The sequence below is a fragment of the Aquarana catesbeiana genome, linkage group LG03, assembly GCF_042186555.1.
Source record: "Aquarana catesbeiana isolate 2022-GZ linkage group LG03, ASM4218655v1, whole genome shotgun sequence".
NCBI classification, from domain to species: domain Eukaryota; kingdom Metazoa; phylum Chordata; class Amphibia; order Anura; family Ranidae; genus Aquarana; species Aquarana catesbeiana.
This window is the reverse complement of record NC_133326.1, coordinates 118,427,199-118,449,479: the sequence shown is the minus strand read 5'-3', so window position 1 is coordinate 118,449,479 and position 22,281 is coordinate 118,427,199. Positions and strand designations below refer to the sequence as shown.

The window sequence follows — 22,281 nt, the reverse complement described above, 5'->3', positions numbered from 1 at the left end:
ATGGTCAGGGGTTAAGTTTTCGGGCCAATAACGTGTCCCAGCGGTTGGCCTGTGTATAGAATTTGTTTGGGTTCAGTGAAGACTTTTTTCTGCCTATTTGGTCAGGTATAATTTAAGTCCTAAGAATTAATTTTGTAAAGGACACCTAATCATGTGCAAGTAAGGTATAATATGCAAAGCTATAATAATATATTAGAATGATGTTAAAATATTGTAAATATTGTACAAAACAAAAATGATTGATTTTATAGGTTTTAAGAGGTGTAAGAAACCAAAACATGATTCATCTTGCACGTTTCTTCCATAACAAAAACATCAGTTTTGGGAGGACTTACATTTTACCAAAAACACACACTTCAGAGCCAAATCAATGCTACCATAAATATGCCTACAGAAAGCTCATGTCATTTAATCAATTACAGTGTTCCTCCAAGCAGAAGCCACTGTTACAATCAAAGTAAAAAACATTCCACTGTTTGTGAATCGCCCTCCCTCCCGCCCCCCTTCCCAAACACTTACCTGACACCACTCTGGATCCAGCGCTGTCCATGCCGGCAGCCCCACTCTGCTCTCTCATTTTGCACAGGATTGGCTGAGAGCAGCAAGAGCTATTGACTCCTGCTGCTGTCAGTCATATCCAGTGAGGAGGGAGCAGGTGGCAGGGCAGAGCTGTGCTGTGTGTCAATGGATGCATATAGGCCAGCTCAGTACTTAGCCTGCACGAGTGCCCCCATAGCAAGCAGGCTGCTATGGGGCACTTTAAAGGCAGAAGGAGCCTAGAGCGCCAGCAGGGACCCTAGAAGAAGCGGCCCAGGTAAGTATAACATGTTGTTATTTTTAATTTAAAAAAAAATACTTTACAATCACTTTACAGGTAGGTAGAGTAATTAATCACTTTAAAACATCAGCTTAAAAAAACTAAATATAAAACACTAGGGGTCCTTTTAATCATCAAAATAAATTCTATCCCACTCTGTTGAAAAATGCCTACCCAAAAAGTGCAATTAGAGTGTTTTCAAATATTAAAGTGGATCGGAACTCTATTTTGCAATTTAAACTGTAACAATCTTGCTTAAGTCAGACACCACCACATACCTGCTATTATTATTATTATCAACTAGAAAGCTAATCTTCCCTGATTCAATGAAGTCAGGGAATTCCCAGTATCAAAGTTGAACTAAGGCAGGCCATAAATTATGCAATTTTCTTTCCTGCAACCTTGATTTCCCCATCAACCCATCCCTCTCACGGAGCTATTGTTTGTCCAGGTGGGGGGGGCACAGGGAGCCGTCCCAACCAGGAGAACACAGTGATTATTGTGAGCGCCTATAGCCAATGGCAATAATCACATGTAAAAATCCAGCATGCCGGTTGCACCCAAGTCGATCTATGGATTGATTGACTTGGGTACAATTAGCCTGCCCATAGATGTTTTGAATCTCAGCCGATCCCTGCTGAACTGGCCAAGATTTTAACCATCTATGGCCGACTTAATTCAGAGAGAGACACCGAAGAGCCCTTATCTGCTGTAAGGCAGGACTTACACAATACTCATATATTCGAAAAAAGACTCATCAGCTTTTACCTGATCTTTCTGTGAATGGCCCCTTTGAGGTGATACACTGCCTTGTCCTTCTTCATCAGAAGATTCATACTCCTCAGTTTCTTGATCTACAGAAATTGCAGGGATATTGTGATGTGACCTTGGAGCTGGTGTATCTGTTGGCATAGGGGTTGACCTACTAGTTTCTGGCTTAGATTCGCTGGATTTAGGACTAGGTACTCTAGGTGTGACATTTTGATGAGTGCTTAGCTGGAGTTGGTCAGTTCTAGCAGTTCCAGGATGAGAGTTCCCAGTTCTTATCACAGGTGGTATAGGAGAGGCTGATTCCGGAATTTCCTCAATTTTTGGAGGTTGGTATTCCCTAAAGCATACATTATATGCAAGGCGTCCACAATGCATTGCCAAATGATCACCTCCAACTCTTAGAAGTGCCAGCACTCCCTGATAATTGTAGAGTGGTTCAAAGGGGGCTGCACGCAGATTAATGCGAGGCTGATTTGTTCGAGGGTAGATGGCAAATAATGCTTGTCCAACGATCTTGCTTGACTTAAGAAGACCTGTTCCAAACTTGAGCACATCAATAGACAGCCTGACATCATGGTGTTTATCATTTTTACATAGCCCTAGACACAAAATACAAAAAAAGATAAAAAATAAGAGCAAAAGTGAAATAAATGAACAGAAAATAATATCTTATGTTTGCTTCTACCTAAGATTTTTCATTATTATACACATGTGAGAGTCAATATCAGAAGGTTAACTTCTTGAAATTTTCAAGATAAAGATTCTCACATATTTCCTAGCTGAATGCCCTTAAAATAAAAACAGCTTTTGGTATACCAATCACATCAATTTCTGGCAAATTCAGCCATGTAGACATACTTGGCACAATCCGATTACCTTTAGGCCTTGTGTACAATGTCAAATCTGAGCACTCTCTGACACCCTAGGCTCAAAGAGAGTACTGAACATCCCCAACAGGGCAGATCACTAGAATACATGGCAAGAGCCTCTTCTGCATCCAGTGGACTAGGTCTTCCCTTTTTATTACAGCTTGTTGAAGGCCCGTAAAAGAACACTGAAACTCAGGAAATGCAAACACAATCAAGGAGAGCATATAAATCTTAGTATCGCGCTAAAAAGGACTCGTGACCATGCATATGGCCACCAATCCACAATAATCTTGAATTGTGTGAAAAAAACAAATTGAACACAAATCAATTAATAAAAGATAAAAAGGCTCCAATAGTGTAAAACCGTAAAAACTTTTATTAAATATAAAAGAAAATCAATGCACTCACATGTTAGTATTGTAAAGTAAGCGCCTGAAAATGCCTGGAGCACTGGCCAGAGGCTCACAGGCAAACAACCCGTCCTACTGGTAACCACAGCAGCGATGAGAGGTGACGCGATCGCGTCGCTCCGCCTTATGCGACGTTTCGTAATAGAGTTACGTCATCCAGGGGCACGGGCATCGCGTCGCGTCACCTCCCTTTATAGTACAACGACCTAACCAAGCCTCACTCTGAGTTCCACTGCATCTACGGCATGCGCAGTATGCCAATGTCCAAAGCAAAGAGTAACACCGAGTGCGCAGGTGCACCCACAGTGAGTGAGAATCCAATCCGTCAGACAGAGAGGACGGAACCTTCCTAATTAAAAGACAAACTATAGGGTCATACACCGGGGAAACATAAAAAATCCCACAAATAAGGCAAAATTACGCCTACAACGAGGCCTTAGATACACTTGCACAAATCTGTGTCATGATATAAAAGACACACAGAAAGTGCAGCTGGTGAATACCGATGGCCAATAAAAATATCTAAACAAAAAATATTTATGGGATAAATGAATGGGCATATCCAAATTTATATATCCACACAAGATAGCAGGGACAAAAAATGGATGTATTAAGGACCGGAAAGGAGACAGACATCGACAGCGCCATAAATCCTACGATCACGGCAACCGGCGTGGTCCGTATCAAACCGGAAGTACTAAATAAACACACCAGGGGGACATGCTCCTGAAGAGCAATGGCCATCCAGTGGTCATATTGATTATTGCAAGCAACTCAACCATCAGATCATAACGAATGGTAATAAATGAGAGTTGCAAGCTAGAATAAATAAAAGGGTGAAAGCAAACTGCCAAAGTTGCTGAGAGTGGAAATTTTTTTTTTTTTATAAAGACAAAAATAAAAGATCTCCGTAGGCCTCAGGATGTGGGCATCCAGAGGCAATTCATTAATATTCATAGTCTGTATGGACATAACTGGGCCCAAATGTCCACATACAAAAGGTAAAAAATATAAAAATTGAAAAATAGTTAATTGAAAACAAACTGAAAGGGAAAAAAAGGGGAATATATATAAATGTGTATATAAATGCACATAATGTGTACGGGTGAAAGGCCAAAGGTACCATCAGGTGATAATAAAATAGTCCAGATACATGGAAACTCAGAGCCAAGCTTTCACAAAAAATGCCTCTAAAAAATGCTCACTACCAAAATATATTTCTAATTTCTAATTCTAATAGAATCTACAAGAAATGAAGTTGTCAAAGAGGCTTCATAGAGATAGGGATGGCGGGGGCAGCATGATGACCCCAATCAGGCATTGTTAATGAAAGCATTTACATCTCTGTCGATATTCATGCCAAATGGGGCGTAGGTTTTGAGTCTATGGATCCAGGACATCTCTAGCTTAGAGATCTCCCTGACCATCAGACTGCCTCGCCAGTGTGGTCTGTATTTGTCAATCCCCACATATAATGTGTTGGAGGGGTCCCTTTTGTGTACCTGGTCGTAATGTCTGGAGACTGGATGTTTGTCATATCCTCTCCTTATGTTCCCTATGTGTTCGTTCAAATGGACACGTAATGCCCTTTTGGTCCTCCCCACATACTGTAGCCCACAAGGGCACTGTAGGAGATAGACCACCCCTTCGGAGGTGCATGCAATGAAGGGTTCAATCTCATACGAACACAAGGTACTGGTGGATGTAAACGTAGTGATCCGCCTTTCCCTATTGACATTTAGAGAACAGACTTGGCATTTCCCACATCTGTAATATCCAGTGAGGTTCCGAAGGAAACATCTGTTCTCCCGTGGAGGGTCCTGAACAGAGGGTGCTATTTTACTCCCAAGGGAGGCTACTCCCTTGAACACAACTCTAGGCCTAGCTGGTAATAAATGAGAGTTGCAAGCTAGAATAAATAAAAGAGTGAAAGCAAACTGCCAAAGTTGCTGAGAGTGGAAAAAAAATGATTTTATAAAGACAAAAATAAAAGATCTCCGTAGGCCTCACTCTCAGCAACTTTGGCAGTGGATTACCATTCGTTATGATCTGATGGTTGAGTTGCTTGCAATAATCAATATGACCACTGGATGGCCATTGCTCTTCAGGAGCGTGTCCCCCTGGTGTGTTTATTTAGTACTTCCGGCTTTGATACGGACCACGCCGGTTGCCGTGATCGGATTTATGGCTCTGTCGGTGTCTGTCTCCTTTCTGGACCTTAATACATCCATTTTTTGTCCCTGCATATAAATTTGGATATGCCCATTCATTTATCCCATAAATATTTTTTGTTTAGATATTTTTATTGGCCATCGGTATTCACCAGCTGCACTTTCTGTGTGTCTTTTATATCATGACACAGATTTGTGCAAGTGTATCCAATGCCTCGTTGTAGGCGTAATTTTGCCTTATTTGTGGGATTTTTTATGTTTCCCTGGTTTATGACCCTAAAGTATGTCTTTTAATTAGGAAGGTTTCGTCCTCTCTGTCTGACGGATTGGATTCTCACTCACTGTGGGTGCACCTGCGCACTCGGTGTTACTCTTTGCTTTGGACATAGGCATACTGCGCATGTCCGTAGATGCAGTGGAACTCAGAGTGAGGCTTGGTTAGGTCGTTGTACTATAAAGGGAGGTGACGCGATGCGCCACCCGTGCCCCTGGATGATGTAACTCTATTACGAAACGCCGCGTAGAGCGGAGCGACGCAATCGCGTCACCTCTCATCGCTGCTGTGGTTACCAGTAGGATGGGTTGTTTGTCTGTGAGCCTCCGGCCGGCGCTCCAGACATTTTCAGGCGCTTACTTTACAATACCCACATGTGAGTGCATTGATTTTCTTTTATATTTAATAAAAGTTTTTACGGTTTTACACTATTGGAGCCTTTTTATCTTTTATGATCATATCCACTCTACTGCGGGTCGGTCCCCCTTACCGGTCAGTTGGAATTCCTTCACTACGGTATCAAGGTTTCTGAGGCACTATCCTACTCCAAGGCTCCCGTTTTTATGGTTGTGATCCAGATTACCATCTTTCTTTTTTTTTTTTTTTTTTTTTTTTTTTTTTTTTTTTTTTCTCTTTTTTTTCAAATATAACTTTTATTAACACCCACAACGGGCAAAGTCAGGTCGGTACAACAGAAAAAATAAACAATATAACATATGGATTACAACTACAATATAAACCCGTCTGTTTATGTCTACAATAGAGTTCAGTATAGTTGTTTTAGGGCCAGTCCCCAACCGGCACCGCCCTTTGTTGTCTACTGAGAGACATATATAGAAGGGATTCAGGTTAAAAAAAAGAAAAACCCAACTACGCTCGTTTCTTTTTTTTTCCTGTTTCTAATCGATTAACAAAGAAAACAAGACCAGACAAACAGACAAACAAACAAAACAAGACCGAACAAAACAAAACACAACAAAAAAAAAAAAAAAAAAAATTCAAGCCGAGAGGGATGGCCAAGGTGTGTAAAGAATAGCATTCATACATGAGTCTCCTATCTACGGAGGGCTATTCCCTCCGTAGAATTTATGAACTGTTTCCAACCACTCCAAGTCATGAAGTACTTGTCTTGTTGGTTTCGCTCAGCCGCCAGCAAGTCCTCCATTCTACTAATGTCTATCACTTTACGTAGCCAGTCGGCTGCCGTTGGTGATGATCATTTTTTCCAGTAAAGTGGAATGCAGGACTTTGCAGCATTAAGAAGATGCCCCAGAATTGATTCTTGATAGCATTTGGCAGGAATATTAGAGACATGTAATAAGAAAAATGCCGGATCACCAGGTATCTTATATTCCGTGAACTTTTGAGACACTTCCCGGACTGTCGTCCAGAAGTTAGTCAGTTTGGGGCATGACCAGAATATGTGGAGTAGTGTACCTCTGTCCCCCAAGCATCTCCAACAGATATCAGTGGTATCAGGGTAGTATTGGTGCAAAAGATAAGGGGTATAATACCATCTCGTCAGTAATTTGTAGTTAGATTCTTGTGTTTTTGTACAGATTGATGTCTTCCACGCTAATCTAAATATATTCTGGGTTTGTGCCGGTGTGAATTTCCGTTGTAGGTCCTGTTCCCATTTTTCCAAGAACGACGGATGTGATAGAGTTGTCGGATAATTCAGCATGGTGTATATTTTAGATAGGACCCGCGTTATATTGCCTTCATCAGAGCAATATTCTTCAAATCTCGTCAGGGAGCGGGTGAAATTACGTGGATTAGGTATTGTATCCAGAAAGTGTCGTAGCTGAAGTGCTGGCCAGAGGGTCAATTTGAAGGGACCCTCCTCCGTCATTAGTTCCTTGATGGAAGGCCATCTGCCATTCACTAAAAAGTGGGATGCTTGAGTTATGCCCGTCCGGCGTAGTTTGCCGAACGTGTGAAGGCAGAGGCCGGGAGAGAATTGTGGATTCCCTAAAATAGGAAATAACGGAGAGTCCGAAGAAGAAAGAGAGTATTGTTTACTAGCTACCGATCCTATACGGAGCGTCATCCCTATTAGTGGGTGACTTTTCAATGGTGGTTGGACATGGTCATAGCACCACAGGGCCTTTGAGAGTGGGATACATGTTTGGGCCTGTTCTATCAAAGCCCATAGTTTAGATCGACTATGGCGGCACCAATCTACAATTCTACCTATGTGGATTGCCTGATAGTATGCTCGGATATCTGGGAAAGCTAGTCCCCCATGTTGTTTAGGTAGGGTCATTAAATGAAAAGAAAATCGTGGCTTCTTATACGCCCACACAAATTTGATAAAAAGTGCGTTAACTTGTTTAAGATAGGATATGGGGATTCTAATTGGTAGGGCTTGGAGCAGATACAGAAATTTCGGTAGGATACTCATTTTTAATAGGCTAATTCTGCCAAACCACGAATACAGGCCCCTGTTCCAAGTCTCTAAAAGCATACGGGTTTTTGACAACAGTGATGGGAAGTTCATTTCAAATATGCGAGACGTCTCCATCGGGATATAAGTGCCTAGGTATTGCAAAGCTGTCGCTGTCCATTTGAATTTAAAACTAGACTTGAATGTAGACAGCATAGAGAGGGGTATCCCTATCCCCATAGCTTCTGATTTATGGAAATTAATTTCCAAATTGGATAGACGTCCATAGGTCTCAAACTCACGTAGTAGGTTGGGGAAGGAGATAGCAGGATTTGTCAATGAAAAGAGCATATCATCCGCATAGGCCGAGATTTTGTACTGATCACCTCCGACACTTATGCCCTGGATGTCCGGGTTCCGACGAATTCTATTTAGAAATGGTTCTAAGCACAGAACAAATAGCACGGGGGAAAGCGGACATCCCTGTCTGGTGCCATTTAATATAGGAAAGGGATCCGAAAGGACCCCATTTACCTTAACCTGAGCCGTAGGTTGTGAGTAAATTGTAGTAATCCATTGAATAATCGTATCTCCTAGGCCCACATATCGAAGAACTATAAACATATATTGCCAATTCACCCGATCGAATGCTTTTTCCGCGTCTGTGCTGAGGAATACACATGGTGTGTGGGAAGTTTTAGCCACATGTAGCAAATTTAAGACTTTAGTCGTATTGTCCCTTGCTTCTCTAGTAGGAACAAAGCCTACTTGATCTAAATGCACCAAATCTGGTAAATGAATTGCTAAACGAGTCGCCAGAATTTTAGTAAACAATTTAATATCCGAGTTTAGAAGGGAGATTGGCCTATAACTGCCACATAGAGTCGGGTCCTTGCCTTCCTTCGGAATAACGGATATATATGCTTTTGACATATCTCTAGGGAGAGTCTCGTCGTTGCCCAAGCCATTAAACAGGTCTACCATAAAGGGTCCTAATATAGGAAGCAGGGTTCTGTAGTATTGCAGGGTAAGACCGTCCGGACCGGGGGCCTTTCCTGGTTTTGTAGAGTTTACTGCTGATGTCAGTTCCTCTAAACTTATTGGTTTGTCTAGTTCCATTTTAATTTCAGGGGTAATAGTAGGTATTTGAGCTGATTGCACATATTCATCTATCAATGTTTGGGGGTTTGTAACAGATGGTATTTTATAAAGAGATGCGTAGAAGTCTCGAAAAGCCTTCGAAATTTCCATTGGCAAAGCTATTCTCTGATCTTTTGAGGACATAATATGTGGTATGTATGATTGGAGTCTTTGTTCCTTAGTTAACTTAGCTAATATTTTCCCACATTTATCCCCATATGCGTAACTGGTTTTCCTGCATTTCTGCAATGCCGCCTTAGCTCTGTATTGTAGAAGGTCGTTGATTTGTGTCCGAATTTCGACTAGTTCTCGTTCTATTACCTGAGAAGGTATGTTTTTGTGTTTAGATTCTGTAGCTTGAAGTTTGGTCAGGAGCAGATTTAATTGTCGTTCCTTGTCTCTTTTAATTCTAGAGCCGTGTTTAATAAAAATGCCTCGTATAACTGTCTTATGAGCCTCCCATACTATGCCTGGGTTACTGTCAGGAGTTTGATTTGTCTGAAAGTATAGAGGCAATTCTTTGGTAATTTCTGATACTACTTCTGGGATTTGCAAGAGGCTTTCATTCAATTTCCACATGCGAGTTGCATGTGAAGCCACCTGTGATAAGGCATATGTCATTGATATAGGGGCATGGTCGGACCACGTGATCGAACCAATAGAGGTTTCACGAACAGCATGCAACTGGGCGTGGGGGATTAAAAAAAAGTCAATTCTCGAATACACCTTGTGGGGTGGAGAATAAAATGAGTAGTCCCTCTCGCCCGAATGCTGAAGGCGCCACACATCGATGAGTTGGGCATTATGTATAGCCTGATTAATCCGTTTATGGGAGCTTATAGAAACTGATGATTTCCCTGATGATGTATCTACTTGGGGGGTCAGGGGGACATTAAAATCCCCTCCCAAGATCAGTGGGCCTTCCATGAAGTCCATTAGTTTGACCAATATTCGACGGATAAAGATATCCTGGTGATCGTTAGGCGCATAAATCGTTGCTAGAGTCACCCGTACTCCGCCCAGAAACCCTTTTATAAACGCAAAACGTCCCCCTTCATCTAACAGAGATTCACTGCATACCCATGAAAACTTACTAGATCGGAGAATAGATACCCCTCTGGCTTTAGCAAATTTATTAGTGGCATGGTATATTTCAGGAAAAAATCTGTTCTTTAGTACAGGTACCTTATTCGCTCTAAAATGAGTCTCCTGTATGAATGCTATATCAGTTTTAGAGGCCTTCAGGTCGTGTAGCAACATTTTCCGTTTCTCTGGGGTATTTAGTCCCTTGGCATTGAGTGAAAGCACCTTAAGGCCATCCATCTCAAAAAAAAAAAAAAAAAAAAAAAAAAAAAAATCCAAAGAGAAATGGAGCGGGGGACGGAAACAATCCGTTCCACACGCCACTCTACTTCAAACCACTAAATTGGTAAACACCAAATAAAAAGTCACATCTACTCCCCCAACTGAATTGGGGGGCTTGTGTGACGACCTATGTGGGGAAGTGTGTAGGACAAACTCCGTGAGAGCGTCCCATATCCCCCCCCCACCCCTATCCTTCCCACCCCACCTCTATCCTTATAGGAATATATATTCAAAGCGTTTGCTAAGCTTAAACCAAAGACATCACCATTTTACCACCCGTATTTCGGGTAGTGGTACTTAATAACAATAATCTCAAAGTAATATTAATATTAACCGGAGTGGTCTGCAGCCCCCCCCAGCCCGACACCCCCAAAAACAAGGTGGGGCCTGTCTGACCGGGGGGGGAGCAGACCCCCCCCGGATTCCCCCTGTCCTCCATGTCTTCCTGTGCGTGAAATGCCCCCGCCCCGTGTTGGGGGCCCCCATATCCCTGATAAGTACCTCTCCCAGTGAATTGGGTTAGCTTTAAGATAATTTACTTGTTCTCTCCAAGAGATGATTTAGACCCGGTTTCTTAATCCATAGCTCACCACCAGAAATCGACTCAACCCGGGGCATCGAATCGTAAGGAACATTTTATCATTCCAGTGTCGCTACCTCAGTATTCCCCGCCTCAACCCCCCCCCACCTCATCTCAACTAAGGGAATAGCGAAAACTCCTCTCTGAGATTTTCGATTCCACGTCTCCAAGCATCTCATCCTCCGCAGTAAGAGAGGGCACTCTGCTCAGCTGGGGCTGATACCCTCTATCACACTGGAGAGCTTATTCAGTAGAGGGGAACCCAGAGCCATTTCCCTCTTAAGCATCTCATACTTTCATCATTCATAATCATGGTAGGCTTAGATGCAGCTAGGCGGGGAACACTGAGGCAACTGGTATATCTATCGAGCAATGGCCCTCATCCACCCCCTACATTCCCTGGGAGAGGTTATATACATATTCTCAATATATAATAGTTCCCTTTAGTGTAAATACCCTTAAGTAAATATAACACTTTAATAGGAAATAAGTCAAACAATAATAAACAGCAATTATTCCAGCATTGAAGCACTAAGTCCTATAGGCCTATCCCTTAATCGACCCTAGGTCTCAATCCTGGAAGGAAATTCAAATAAACCCCCCCCCCCCTCCCCCCAGGGAAAGAAAAAGAGGGGAAAAAAAAAGGGGAGAAAGAGGGAGAGAAAGAAAAAAAAAAAGAAAAAAATACTACTCAGGGTCATTGCAATAAGTTCTCAATAACTAGATAGTCAGAGAGAGGTTACTAACAAGAAAGCACCAGACAAGGTAACAAATATGGTCATCATACATATTTCATAACATATATCATACATATATCCATGTGTCTATTTATCCAATGTGCTTCCCAGGAGTTCCACTAGGGGCATTTACCAGGAGCAATTAGTGGGGATTCCCCACAGAGGAGAGGAGAAAAAAAAAAAAAAAAAAAAGGAGGGGGTAATACAATTGCGAACCACAGGGAGAGAGAAAAAAGAAAAAAAAAGGGAAAAGGAACAATGACAATACTAATATTGTTCAACAGCCAATATTGTAAAGTTCACATGAGTCCAAAACAAAAAAAAAAAAAAAAAAAAAAAAAAAAAAAATGTATAATCGTCTTATCCGGTGTTGTACTATTGCTGTACTGCTACTCGGTTTTCCTTTTTTAGCATGATTAGGGACTCCCTCATTCCCTCACTATATCACAGTGCCGTTGAAAACCGAGCGGCCCAAGCGGTGCATCGGTTGTGGAATGGACTGCAGCCAGTCTGGCATTTGGATCGGCTCGGTGTCCATAAAAACAAAAAAAGCCGGCAGATCGCCTGGTGTATGGAGAATAAAAGTTTTTTTGTCTCTCCTAAATATAACTGAAAGGGGAAAACCCCATCTATATGTAGCTCCCTGGCGGCGGGCTATATCCAGGACTGGTCGTAACAGTCCTCTTCTGTAAAGCGTTGCTCTTGATAAGTCAGGCATAATTTTAATTGATGCACCCTCGTATTCCACTGCACCTACTTCCCAGGCCTTACGGGCGATGGTTTCTTTTTGAGTGAAACGGTGTACTCTACATATGACGTCTCGTGGCCGTTTAGGGTCTAACTGCTTTGGACCCGGTGCTCTATGTATCCGATCTAACTCTAGGTCTACAGGGATAACCTCACCTGTCAACTGTCGGAAGATCGCAATTGCCTTCGCTGTCAGGTCTTCCATGCCTGTGACCTCTGGCAGTCCTCGTAGCCGTAAGTTATTGCGTCGGCTCCTGTCTTCTATTTCTTCCAAACGGAGCTGCATGGATGCTGATGTCTGTATGTGGGTGTCCTGCAGCGTCTCTAAGTTGGTAAGTCGTTGCTGCAGCCCTTCAAGTGATGCCTCACCGGTGTTCATACGGGACGACAGGACTTGCACGTCCCGTCTCACTTCAGCAAAGTCCCTTCGGTGTTGCTCCTCCAGACGACCGATAAGGGCTTCAATGTCCGCTTTAGTCGGCAATGCTTGCAGCAATGCTCGCAGGTCTGAGTCAATCTGGACTGTAAGAGGTTGGGGGGGAGGTTGGGGGGGTGGTTGGGAGGGAAGTCCCGGCAGTGACCCAGTGAGTGAACCAGTGAGTGTCCCAGAAGCCGTCACAGAGCTGGAGCGTGAATCAGAGGAGGCGCGGACGGCAGTAGTAGCAGCAGCAGCGGCATGAATGGTAACAGCCGTCAGTGGAGCTCTGAGATCAGGGGAAGCCAGCAGGGAAGCCAGCGGAGAGTCTTGTTGCTCCACCGTCCTCGGAGCGGGGGAGGGAACGAGAGAGACAGGAGAGGTGGGAGAGGCGCTGAGTGCAGCCAGAGGATCCGTCAGGTAATGATCCATCTTTTGGCAGTTTACTGCTGCCTTTGCTTTTTCCGTTGCTGTCTTCCCTCTCCCTCTCTGAACGCTCTGAACGCTCTGCAAGCTCCCCCGTGCCTTCCTCCTTCTGGTAACGGGCATACCGCAGTGGCTAGCAAGGATAGTGATTAGCAGCTGGTGTAGCTCGGTGGGGGGTCGGGAGCTCTGATCTAGCACGTCTTCACTCAGCCATGATCATTTTCATGTTTTCAGATTACCATCTTTCTATACAGCTTTCTCTGATCCTCTGTGGCGGGGGATCATGAGTTTCTGGTAAGCGGCCAATGATTACCTAAGGTGGTGGAACAAGCACTTTTGTCTACTCTTGACAAGAATCACAATTTACATTGATTATTTATCACATGGGTGATATTCTTTTCACTTGATTATATGGACTTTTTGTTTTATATTGCCAATACTTCACATATAGCAATGTATATTTGATGGACTGTCACTTTATTAATTAATTTGTGTTCAATTTGTTTTTTTCACACAATTCAAGATTATTGTGGATTGGTGGCCATATGCATGGTCACGAGTCCTTTTTAGTGCAATTCCGTTTTTTCCAAATTTTTCTCAATGTGTTTATGTTGCATAGAGGAATTGCAGCTTATCTATCCTTATACACTTCACTTAAGCACAGTTTCTTCCCTCTTTTTTTTTTCTATATAAACCTTGGTACTCTTGTCATTTTGGTAAAACTCCCATTTTATTTTGTCATGACAGAGCCCATATTTTTTTCAGTGCCAGAGAAAAGTAGAGGCAGGAAAGGTGGTTGCCTGGGGACTCTGTGCTGAGTGGGGTGCAGCAAGGGCAGAAGCCTCTTTTGAGTATGTAGTATGGAGTATGGTTGCCACCTCATCCCTTTAAACCTGAGCACATATTAATTACACAGGTCCTGTGGCTGATTAAGGTGGTAATTAAACTCATTTGGTGCCTTATCTGCATTCAATTAGCCTCAGAACCTACGTAATTCAAAGGTGTTCGGGTTTAAAGGGATGCGGTGGCAACTCTACTTCTGAGCCATATTGCCCAGCCATCTCCTGCAATGTGAAGGATTAACCTGTAAAACTTGTATCACAGTCCTGCAGGTTACTCTGGGAGAGCAACTCTTTTACTGTAATCAGCAGAGCTCTGCTGTCAGCGTGACATTGGCCCGCTCTGTATCAAAAGCACTAGGAGTTTGATGAGCATAATCTACGAAGAGAATCACACAGCTTCATGCATCTAAATCACATCTACGAGACGCTCCTCCAGATCTGTCCTAGTATGCTCCAGTGGTCTTTTTTTTTGGGGGGGGGGGTAGCGCATAGTTCTGGAGCTATCTCTCCCCCTCTGGGGGGTCTTGGGCTGATGGTTACGCCTGAATAGTCACATGCATCTTGGGTAAGAAAATGAAGTTGTAAAGAAAAAATGTGACGTGTATTTGCTTCTACACTGTTACCAATCTGTTATTGTATACACTTAGTGTTTTTGTTTTATAGATTGAAATATAGATTCTGATATGTACTGCTCCTGATGAAGTGGCTTGGACTGCGAAAGGTGTAGAGCTCATCAGTGAGACTCTTCTCCTCCCTCTTTGTATAGAATTAATTTACTTATAGTGCTGTACATAGTCGGTTTTTGGACAGATTATTTGGATATCTTGATTTACAATTGTAATAAGCTTGTACAGGGCTGGATATGTGTTTAGGATACAACTACTTTAATGATTCAGAATCTTTTCCCCTCCTTTGTACAATCTTTTTATTATGTAAAAATAAAATGATGTATGCTGATATGTGGTTATCATTATTTGATACCTGGTGCCTTAAAAGTCCAAGTGCTTTATTAATTTGAAATTGTATCTCCTCCAGCTCCATCAAGTTTCTACACTCAAGATCTTCCACTCTCAGCCAACAATTTATCAGCCTGTGCTGATGCTGAAGTTTCTAAAATTCAGACAAGCTTTGCCCAAAAGAAAGTGGAGATTGAAGCAGAAGATGCTGAAACTGCACTCAAGCAAGCATTGATGGAAGCAGAGGCAGAAGCTGCACACAAGAAAGTAGAAGCAGAGATTGCAGAGCTGCTTCAATACAGTCCGGATAGATGATCCGCAACTGTGTATTGCTCTAAAAAAAAAAAAAAAAAAAAAAAAAAATCTTCACTTTATTAGCTACATAAGGATTGAAGTTAAAAAACTGGTGGACTTTGTGGGCACATAATGAGAGGGAGAATAAATAAAAAGGTATAAATTTTATTACAACATAATTAGAAAACATATAAACAGCATACCATACAAACAACACCCTCTATGGACACAGTTACCAGTTACCCAATAATGCAGTTACAGAGGGCAGGATCTAAGGTACAAGGATTGATTTGATAATATATCAAAGTGAAGAAAAGATTTCTTATCCAATAATGCCTCCAAGAACTTGCTCATCGACGCGTTTCACTAAAATATTAGCTTCCTAAGGACAGATACTGGGTAGGTGCTCACTTCTCTTCTTTGTCCCTTTCTTCTTTGTTAGTTGTGTCTGCATTTGGGCGTTTTTACGTATATGCAAAGTACTTAATAGGTTGTTATACCCCCTCTCTTAGACATACCATTGGCCTCTATACGAGGGGATTTTGTACTCACCCATTTAATTCATTGATTCTATTCCTATGGTCCATTTTTTGGTACTATTGGTAAGTACCACTCATATATACTTTTTGTATTTTTCCTTTATTCTGCTTCACTATATATAGTATACCCTGCTCAAAGGGTTAACACCTAATTATAGACTTCATCTATTTTCAGATTTTGTGTTGGAAACATTTATAGTGGGAATCTGTGACCACTTACCTCTATGTGTGATCTATACCCTAATACTTTTACATCCTCAATCTATATGACTGTTATACATCAGGTGAGAGCTATTCTAGTATAATCCGCTTTTTTGATTTGGGGATTTTTACTTTAATTAAATGTATAGCAGCACCCTAGTCCATAATGCATATGTTTCTGTTTTATTTAGTGGTACCTACCATAGACTACATGATATGTGTGTATTTCACTACTACACACATACATATGAAATTAGAAATTTTGTCTTTCCGGTTGTCTGTTAGTTTTGTGAGTTTCTCCCATACCCTGAGCCACAAGTTCACCAGGCAAGCATATATGTTGTCATTTCTACATGCAATTGATCTGTGTGTATATGTACTCCTCCTGGAGAAATGTTATAATAACTAAAGCTATACTTATTTAGATATATACTACATTAAATACTTACACATGTACTTCTTTTGTTTTTAAATATACCAGCACCTACCCAGTATCTGTCCTGAGGAAGCTAAAATTTTAGTGAAACTCGTAGACGAGCAAGTTCTTGGAGGCATTATTGGATCAGAAATCTTTTCATCACTTTGATATATTATCAAATCAATCCTTGTACCGTAGATCCTGCCCTCTGTAACTGCATTATTGGGTAACTGGAAAACATACAGGGTGTTGTTTGTATGTTGTTTTTATGTTTTTTTATTTATGTTGTAATAAAATTTATACCTTTTTATTGATTCTCCCTCGCATTATGTGCCCACAAAGTCCACCAATTTGTTGACTTGTTCAATCCCTATACTGTATATATATTTTGGATGTTGGCATGGTGAGGGTCTCCCCTTCCACTTTATTAGCTACTCCACAGTAACACAACCTTAGTAGAGCAAGTTAACGTGTTTCAGCCTTAATCCTCCTTACTCATAACAATTATTACAAACGGAAACAGCACAATAAATAGCAGAGTGATTAATCTCCACCTGGTGCAATAAGCTCATCAGTTAACCCAGAAGGGCAAACAATAATGGAATAAAAACATTGGAGCTAAGTAAACGCTAATACATACAAAAGCACATAAACCTACAAAGGTGTACATTGTGTACATAGGCTCAGCGGTGTCCCTCCTAAATGCAACAAACAATGAGGAAGCTGTGTAGTGATATAGGACGTAATGCTCACAGAGGAACCCTGTATGTTCCACAGCTACACACAGTATACGGCTCATCTCTTAGCCAGGGTTGTGCCCCAACGTTGACTTTACACGTGGACGCAGCCCCCTGCTGGTAGCAGGCATTGATGAGCATGTACACAAGAGGAGAGGAGAGGTACCCACGTAAGTGTGCAGGGTGAGGAGCCCTGCCCACACTCTTCATTCATTTAGGATTGAAGGCTATAGTCATGTATTTGTACATTGGTAAAAAAAATATATTTTTTAAACAAAATTTTAGAAGCTTATTAAAGTGGTTGTAAAGTCTAAACATGTTTTACCTTAATGCATTCCTTGCATTAATGTAAAAAACATTTAGGTGTCAGCATCCCCCCCCCCCTTTTACTTACCTGAGACCTCATTCGATCCAGCGCCGTGCACCTTTGCAGATCTTTTCTCCCCTCACTTCTGGGTCTAGCTGGCTTTGATGAGGCACTGGGAGCCTTTGGCTCTCAGTGCTGTCAATCAAAGCCAGTGATGAGGGAGCGGGGGCAGGGCCGAGTCCCTCTGTCTATGTCAATAGACACAGCAGAGGGACTAGGGTGCGAGCATGCAAGAGTGCCCTCAGGGGAAGAGGCTTCCCGTGGGGGCACTGGACTGAGGGGAGGGGCCAGGAGCGCAGGCGGGCGACCCGAAAAGAGGAGGTTCCTGGCCGCTCTGTGCGACTCCAGGTAGGTAAAAATGTTTGATATTTAAAAAAAAAAATTACCTTTACAATTCCTTTACCCTATAAGTTTTATTAACACCTTTCTTAGCTTAGCCTTTTTTAAACTCATATGATGCCATTTCTATTATTACCCCACTTGTTCATGCCATTGCAGGAAATTTTGTTAAGCAACATTACATCATATCAAAAACAGACAGAAATTTTATTCCACACAAAATGACCTCCTACGCTTGAAAGTGGTACTCAGTTTCTACTGGCTCTTAATTTCTTGTTCTCATCTTGACTCGAAATGCCACGCTTTGCTGCCCTCTTAAGAATGGGGTAGTCCAGATAGACTGCAACTATAAAACAAAACAGAGGGCGCACCAGCCTAGTGCATTATCCTCAGATATCCTTTATTAATAAAATCAAAAAATTGAATATATACTCACAAACTCACAAACATGTGTATAAGGTCGTCAGAACAAATCCAGGTACAGACCGCCAGATTTCTGTATATTTATAGCACATCACATAGAAGACCTATACGAATCTGTAAGGCTAACGCCTTTCGAGGGACTTGTCCTCTTCCTCAGAGCTTAAAGACCTGTGGCTTAGCGCTACACTTAAATATCCAAATGACATAACAGATACATCCCTAGAGCTCCTCTCATTATTCACCATACCCCTTATATTGCATTAACTCATGAAAATCTATTTTTTTCCTCTGTTATTATTAATATTTATTATTAAATATACAATTATTATTTTTATTTTTATTCCATTATTACCCTTTTATATTCATGCGATAATATCAGTAATAAGGATTCAAGGCGGTCTGTACCTGGATTTGTTCTGACGTGCTTGTACACATGTTTGTTTGTGAGCATATATTACATTTTTTAATTTTATTAATAAAAGATATCTAAGGGTAATGCATTAGGCTGGTGCACCCTCTGTTTTGTTTTATGGTTGCAGAAATCTTATTCTGCCTCTGTATCACAGGAAACCTAGGTAAAAACATTATAGTGTTTACTCCTCTCTTGCAAACGGACAAAATAATTTAGGCTTCATGCAGAGGAGAACATTTGCCCACACAGGGCTGCATATTTTTGTGCCCAGATATCTTGGTGCTACGTGCAGCTGCCCATAGACATGAATGGGTGAAGGCGGCTGTGCACAGCTATGCTGCGCTACTTGCGTAAAGTGGCACATGCGCACAATGTCTAGAATGCAGCACCCCTTTGCACATTTTTAGAAGAATTTTTTAGGATGTACAGGTAGAAGTGCATGAAGCCTTTCTGATGTATATGCCTAGGATCTTCCTAGTGGAGGCTGGCAGCAAGATCCTGAATATAAAATGCAAGTTATGTTCCTTAAAGCGGTAGTAAATCACTGTTTTATTTTTTGTTTTTTTTTTAAACCTGCAAGGCAAATTTATAATGTGCTAGTATGCATCGCATTATAGCACATTATGTGAAACTTACTTTAAAACACAGCCCTCCAGTGGTGCGCTGTCACCGCTGACAGGGCTTCCATCTTCACCTGGTCTTCCTTCCGGGTTGGTGGGCTCTGGTCCTTTGATTTGACGAGTCGCAATGTCACTCCTGCACATGCATACGGAAGTTGCTGTTCACGGCACAGGGCTCTGAAGGAACGGCACGGGTATACCATTCCTTCAGAGCACATGCGCCGGTGACATTACCGGAGGCTTCACAAGTCAATATCTCCTAATGTTGTATGGTTAGGAGATATTTACTGTACCTACAGGTAAGCCTTAGGCCCCTTTCACACGGGCGCCTCCGTTTGACGGACTCCGCTTGCTCAGCGGGGATCGCTCCACTGATCCCTGCTGAGCAGGCAGATGACATGTCTGTCTCCGCTCACTGTGCAGAGCGGAGACAGACACAGTCCCGCTCTCCTCTATGGGGAAATCGGGTGAAAACGGACCACCGGTCCGTTTCCATTCAATCATATCCGATCCGCGAGACGGATGGAAAATAGGACCACCCTCTGTTGATTTTGCAGACAGGATCAGATCGGATAGCGGCGGATGTCAGCAGACATGTCACTGCTGACATCCGCTGCTCCATAGGGTAGAATGGAGGGTCCGATCAGGTTTGCCTATAAATCTGACAGATGGACCTGATCGTACAGTCCATGTGAAAGGGCTCTTACTATAATGCCCCGTACACATGGTAGGACTTTGTTCGGACATTCCGACAACAAAATCCTAGGATTTTTTCCGACGGATGTTGGCTCAAACTTGTCTTGCATACACACGGTCACACAAAGTTGTCGGAAAATCCGATCGTTCTGAATGCGGTGACGTAAAACACGTACGTCGGGACTATAAACGGGGCAGTGGCCAATAGCTTTCATCTCTTTATTTATTCTGAGCATGCGTGGCACTTTGTCCGTCGGATTTGTGTACACACGATTGGAATTTCCGACAACGGATTTTATAGCCTGCTCTCAAAGTTTGTGTGTCGGAAAATCCGATGGAAAATGTGTGATGGAGCCCACACACGGTCGGAATTTCCAACAACAAGGTCCTATCACACATTTTTCGTCGGAAAATCCGACCGTGTGTACGGGGCATAAGGCTTACCTATAGGTAAAAATCATCCTTGGGAGTTTACTCCCACTTTAAAGACCTTGCACATATACACATACAGGGACACAAATTCTTTTTCATCCTCATCTAGCTGCCATTGTTTCAATCTACAGGTATAAGCTCATACGTACAGTAAAACCTTGTATTGCGAGCAACTTGGTCTGTGAGTGTTTCACAAGACGAGCACGATTTGCTTATAAGTTTTAACTTGATAAATGAGCGAGGTCTTGCAATACGAGTAGTGCCACATCACAACTGAGTATAAGGCTCGGTTCATACTGTCGCGACTTTGGATCCGACTTGGATCCAAGTCGTGTGGCATGTGAAATCCCATTTTAGTAAATGAGAGCGGTCTTAATTAGCACTACTGAAGTCTCTCCGACTTTAGAAAAGGTTGCTGTACTACTTCATTCTATCCGATTTGTGCCCATAGACTTTAATGGAAGTTGCCTCCAAATCGGATCTTTATCTTAATTGATGTGATTTGGATCTAACATTACAGGAAGATTAACCAGGCATTCCCTGAAGTTGCCTCGAAGTTGCTTGGCTGACTTTCAGGTCGCCGGTGTGTGAACCGCCTCTCTTCTCTGTTTTTACTCTGTAGCTCCTGAAGTGCAGGTTCATTTGTTTTAGTTTTACAGTACACTTTATACTGTATTTTGTATTGATGTAAACATTTTTATATGAATAAATGATTGTAAAAGATTCATCTGAGTTTCCATTATTTCTTATGAGGAAATTCACTGTGATATAAGAGTGATTACAAACACGTTTCCGGAAAAAATTATGCTCGCAATCCAAAGTTTTACTGTACTTGCATATACGCGTTCATTATTGCACTCAAACATAACATTTTCAATTGTTTTACAGGTCTGAATGCACTGCTGCATAACTGGTATGTGCACTGTCCCAGAGACAACAATACACCTGTGCTCAGATCCATTAAAAAAATGCTACATGGCTACAAACACTACATTTCTTTTTCTGTGTGTGTAAGAAGCCTAGAAATACTAGCATACCCATCACTTTTATATACAAAGGAATCAGATCATTGTTTGAAGACATTACCTTTTGGCAGGACAAAGAAGAAGCTATTCTTTTCAAATGCGAGTGTGTCTGTGAGATCTCCTTGCTCTGCAATGTCAGTCCCAGCCTGGTTACTCTCAATCATGTCTCCATTGTTGACTCTCACTGTGATCCCTTCCACTGAGTTCTCCAGCAAAGGGTTCTCTACACGAAGGTGCAGTTGGTACTGTCCTGGCTCGTTAAATTGGGCATCCAGGAGCCGGAACTCTAACGATAATAGCTTGTCCTCTAACCGCAGGCGAGGGGGCCCAGGTGGGACAGCAGGTCGTGCAGCTGGAACTGGCATGTTTGGAATAGAAAATCAAAGTTCCATACATTTCATATTCACTTGTTCCTTTTCTATACAGTCTTCTGTCTGTATGCGTTTCTCATTCCTCCCCCCTCCCTTTTTTTTTTTGTCCTTGCTAAAAGTTTGTACACCTGCAGGGAGTGGTAGTGAAGGAAGGATCACATTCACCTGGATGCTGTTTGTTTGGGACAAGCCAGGTTACCTGGTGACCTAAGGCACAGTCAATGACTATACGTCTATCCGTCCTGTCCCTTCAAGTAAGAAAGGTTATAAAAATGACTTCCCTTTTTTTGTAAATGCTATACAGAGCTACACAATAGCAAGCTGATTTATACTTTGCAACTAAATAGTTCAATACATGTCATCTATGACCGGTGGTCTATTACCAGGTGTCACTTAGGGCTCATATATAAAGACCTATGTGGAATTTATGTCCATTTCCTGAATGTGAAATATGTAATGTAAAGCACAGCAAAGTCATTTTTAGTTGCATCCACAGCAAAT

The 22,281-nt window shown here is 42.0% G+C and overlaps 1 protein-coding gene across 1 annotated transcript in view; it reads right to left on the bottom strand.

Moving 5' to 3' along the window:
- CCDC33 (coiled-coil domain containing 33) overlaps nucleotides 1-21,928 on the bottom strand; it is a 207,573-nt gene extending 185,645 nt beyond the window's left edge. Inside the window, exons 1-2 of the mRNA XM_073619065.1 lie at nucleotides 21,471-21,928; nucleotides 1,586-2,187 (exon numbers count right to left, since the gene is read on the bottom strand). Coding sequence (XP_073475166.1) covers nucleotides 1,586-2,187; nucleotides 21,471-21,774 — 906 coding nt within the window. The 5' untranslated portion in view covers nucleotides 21,775-21,928. The remainder of the gene's footprint in view (nucleotides 1-1,585; nucleotides 2,188-21,470) is intronic.
- Nucleotides 21,929-22,281: the final 353 nt, after the last annotated feature.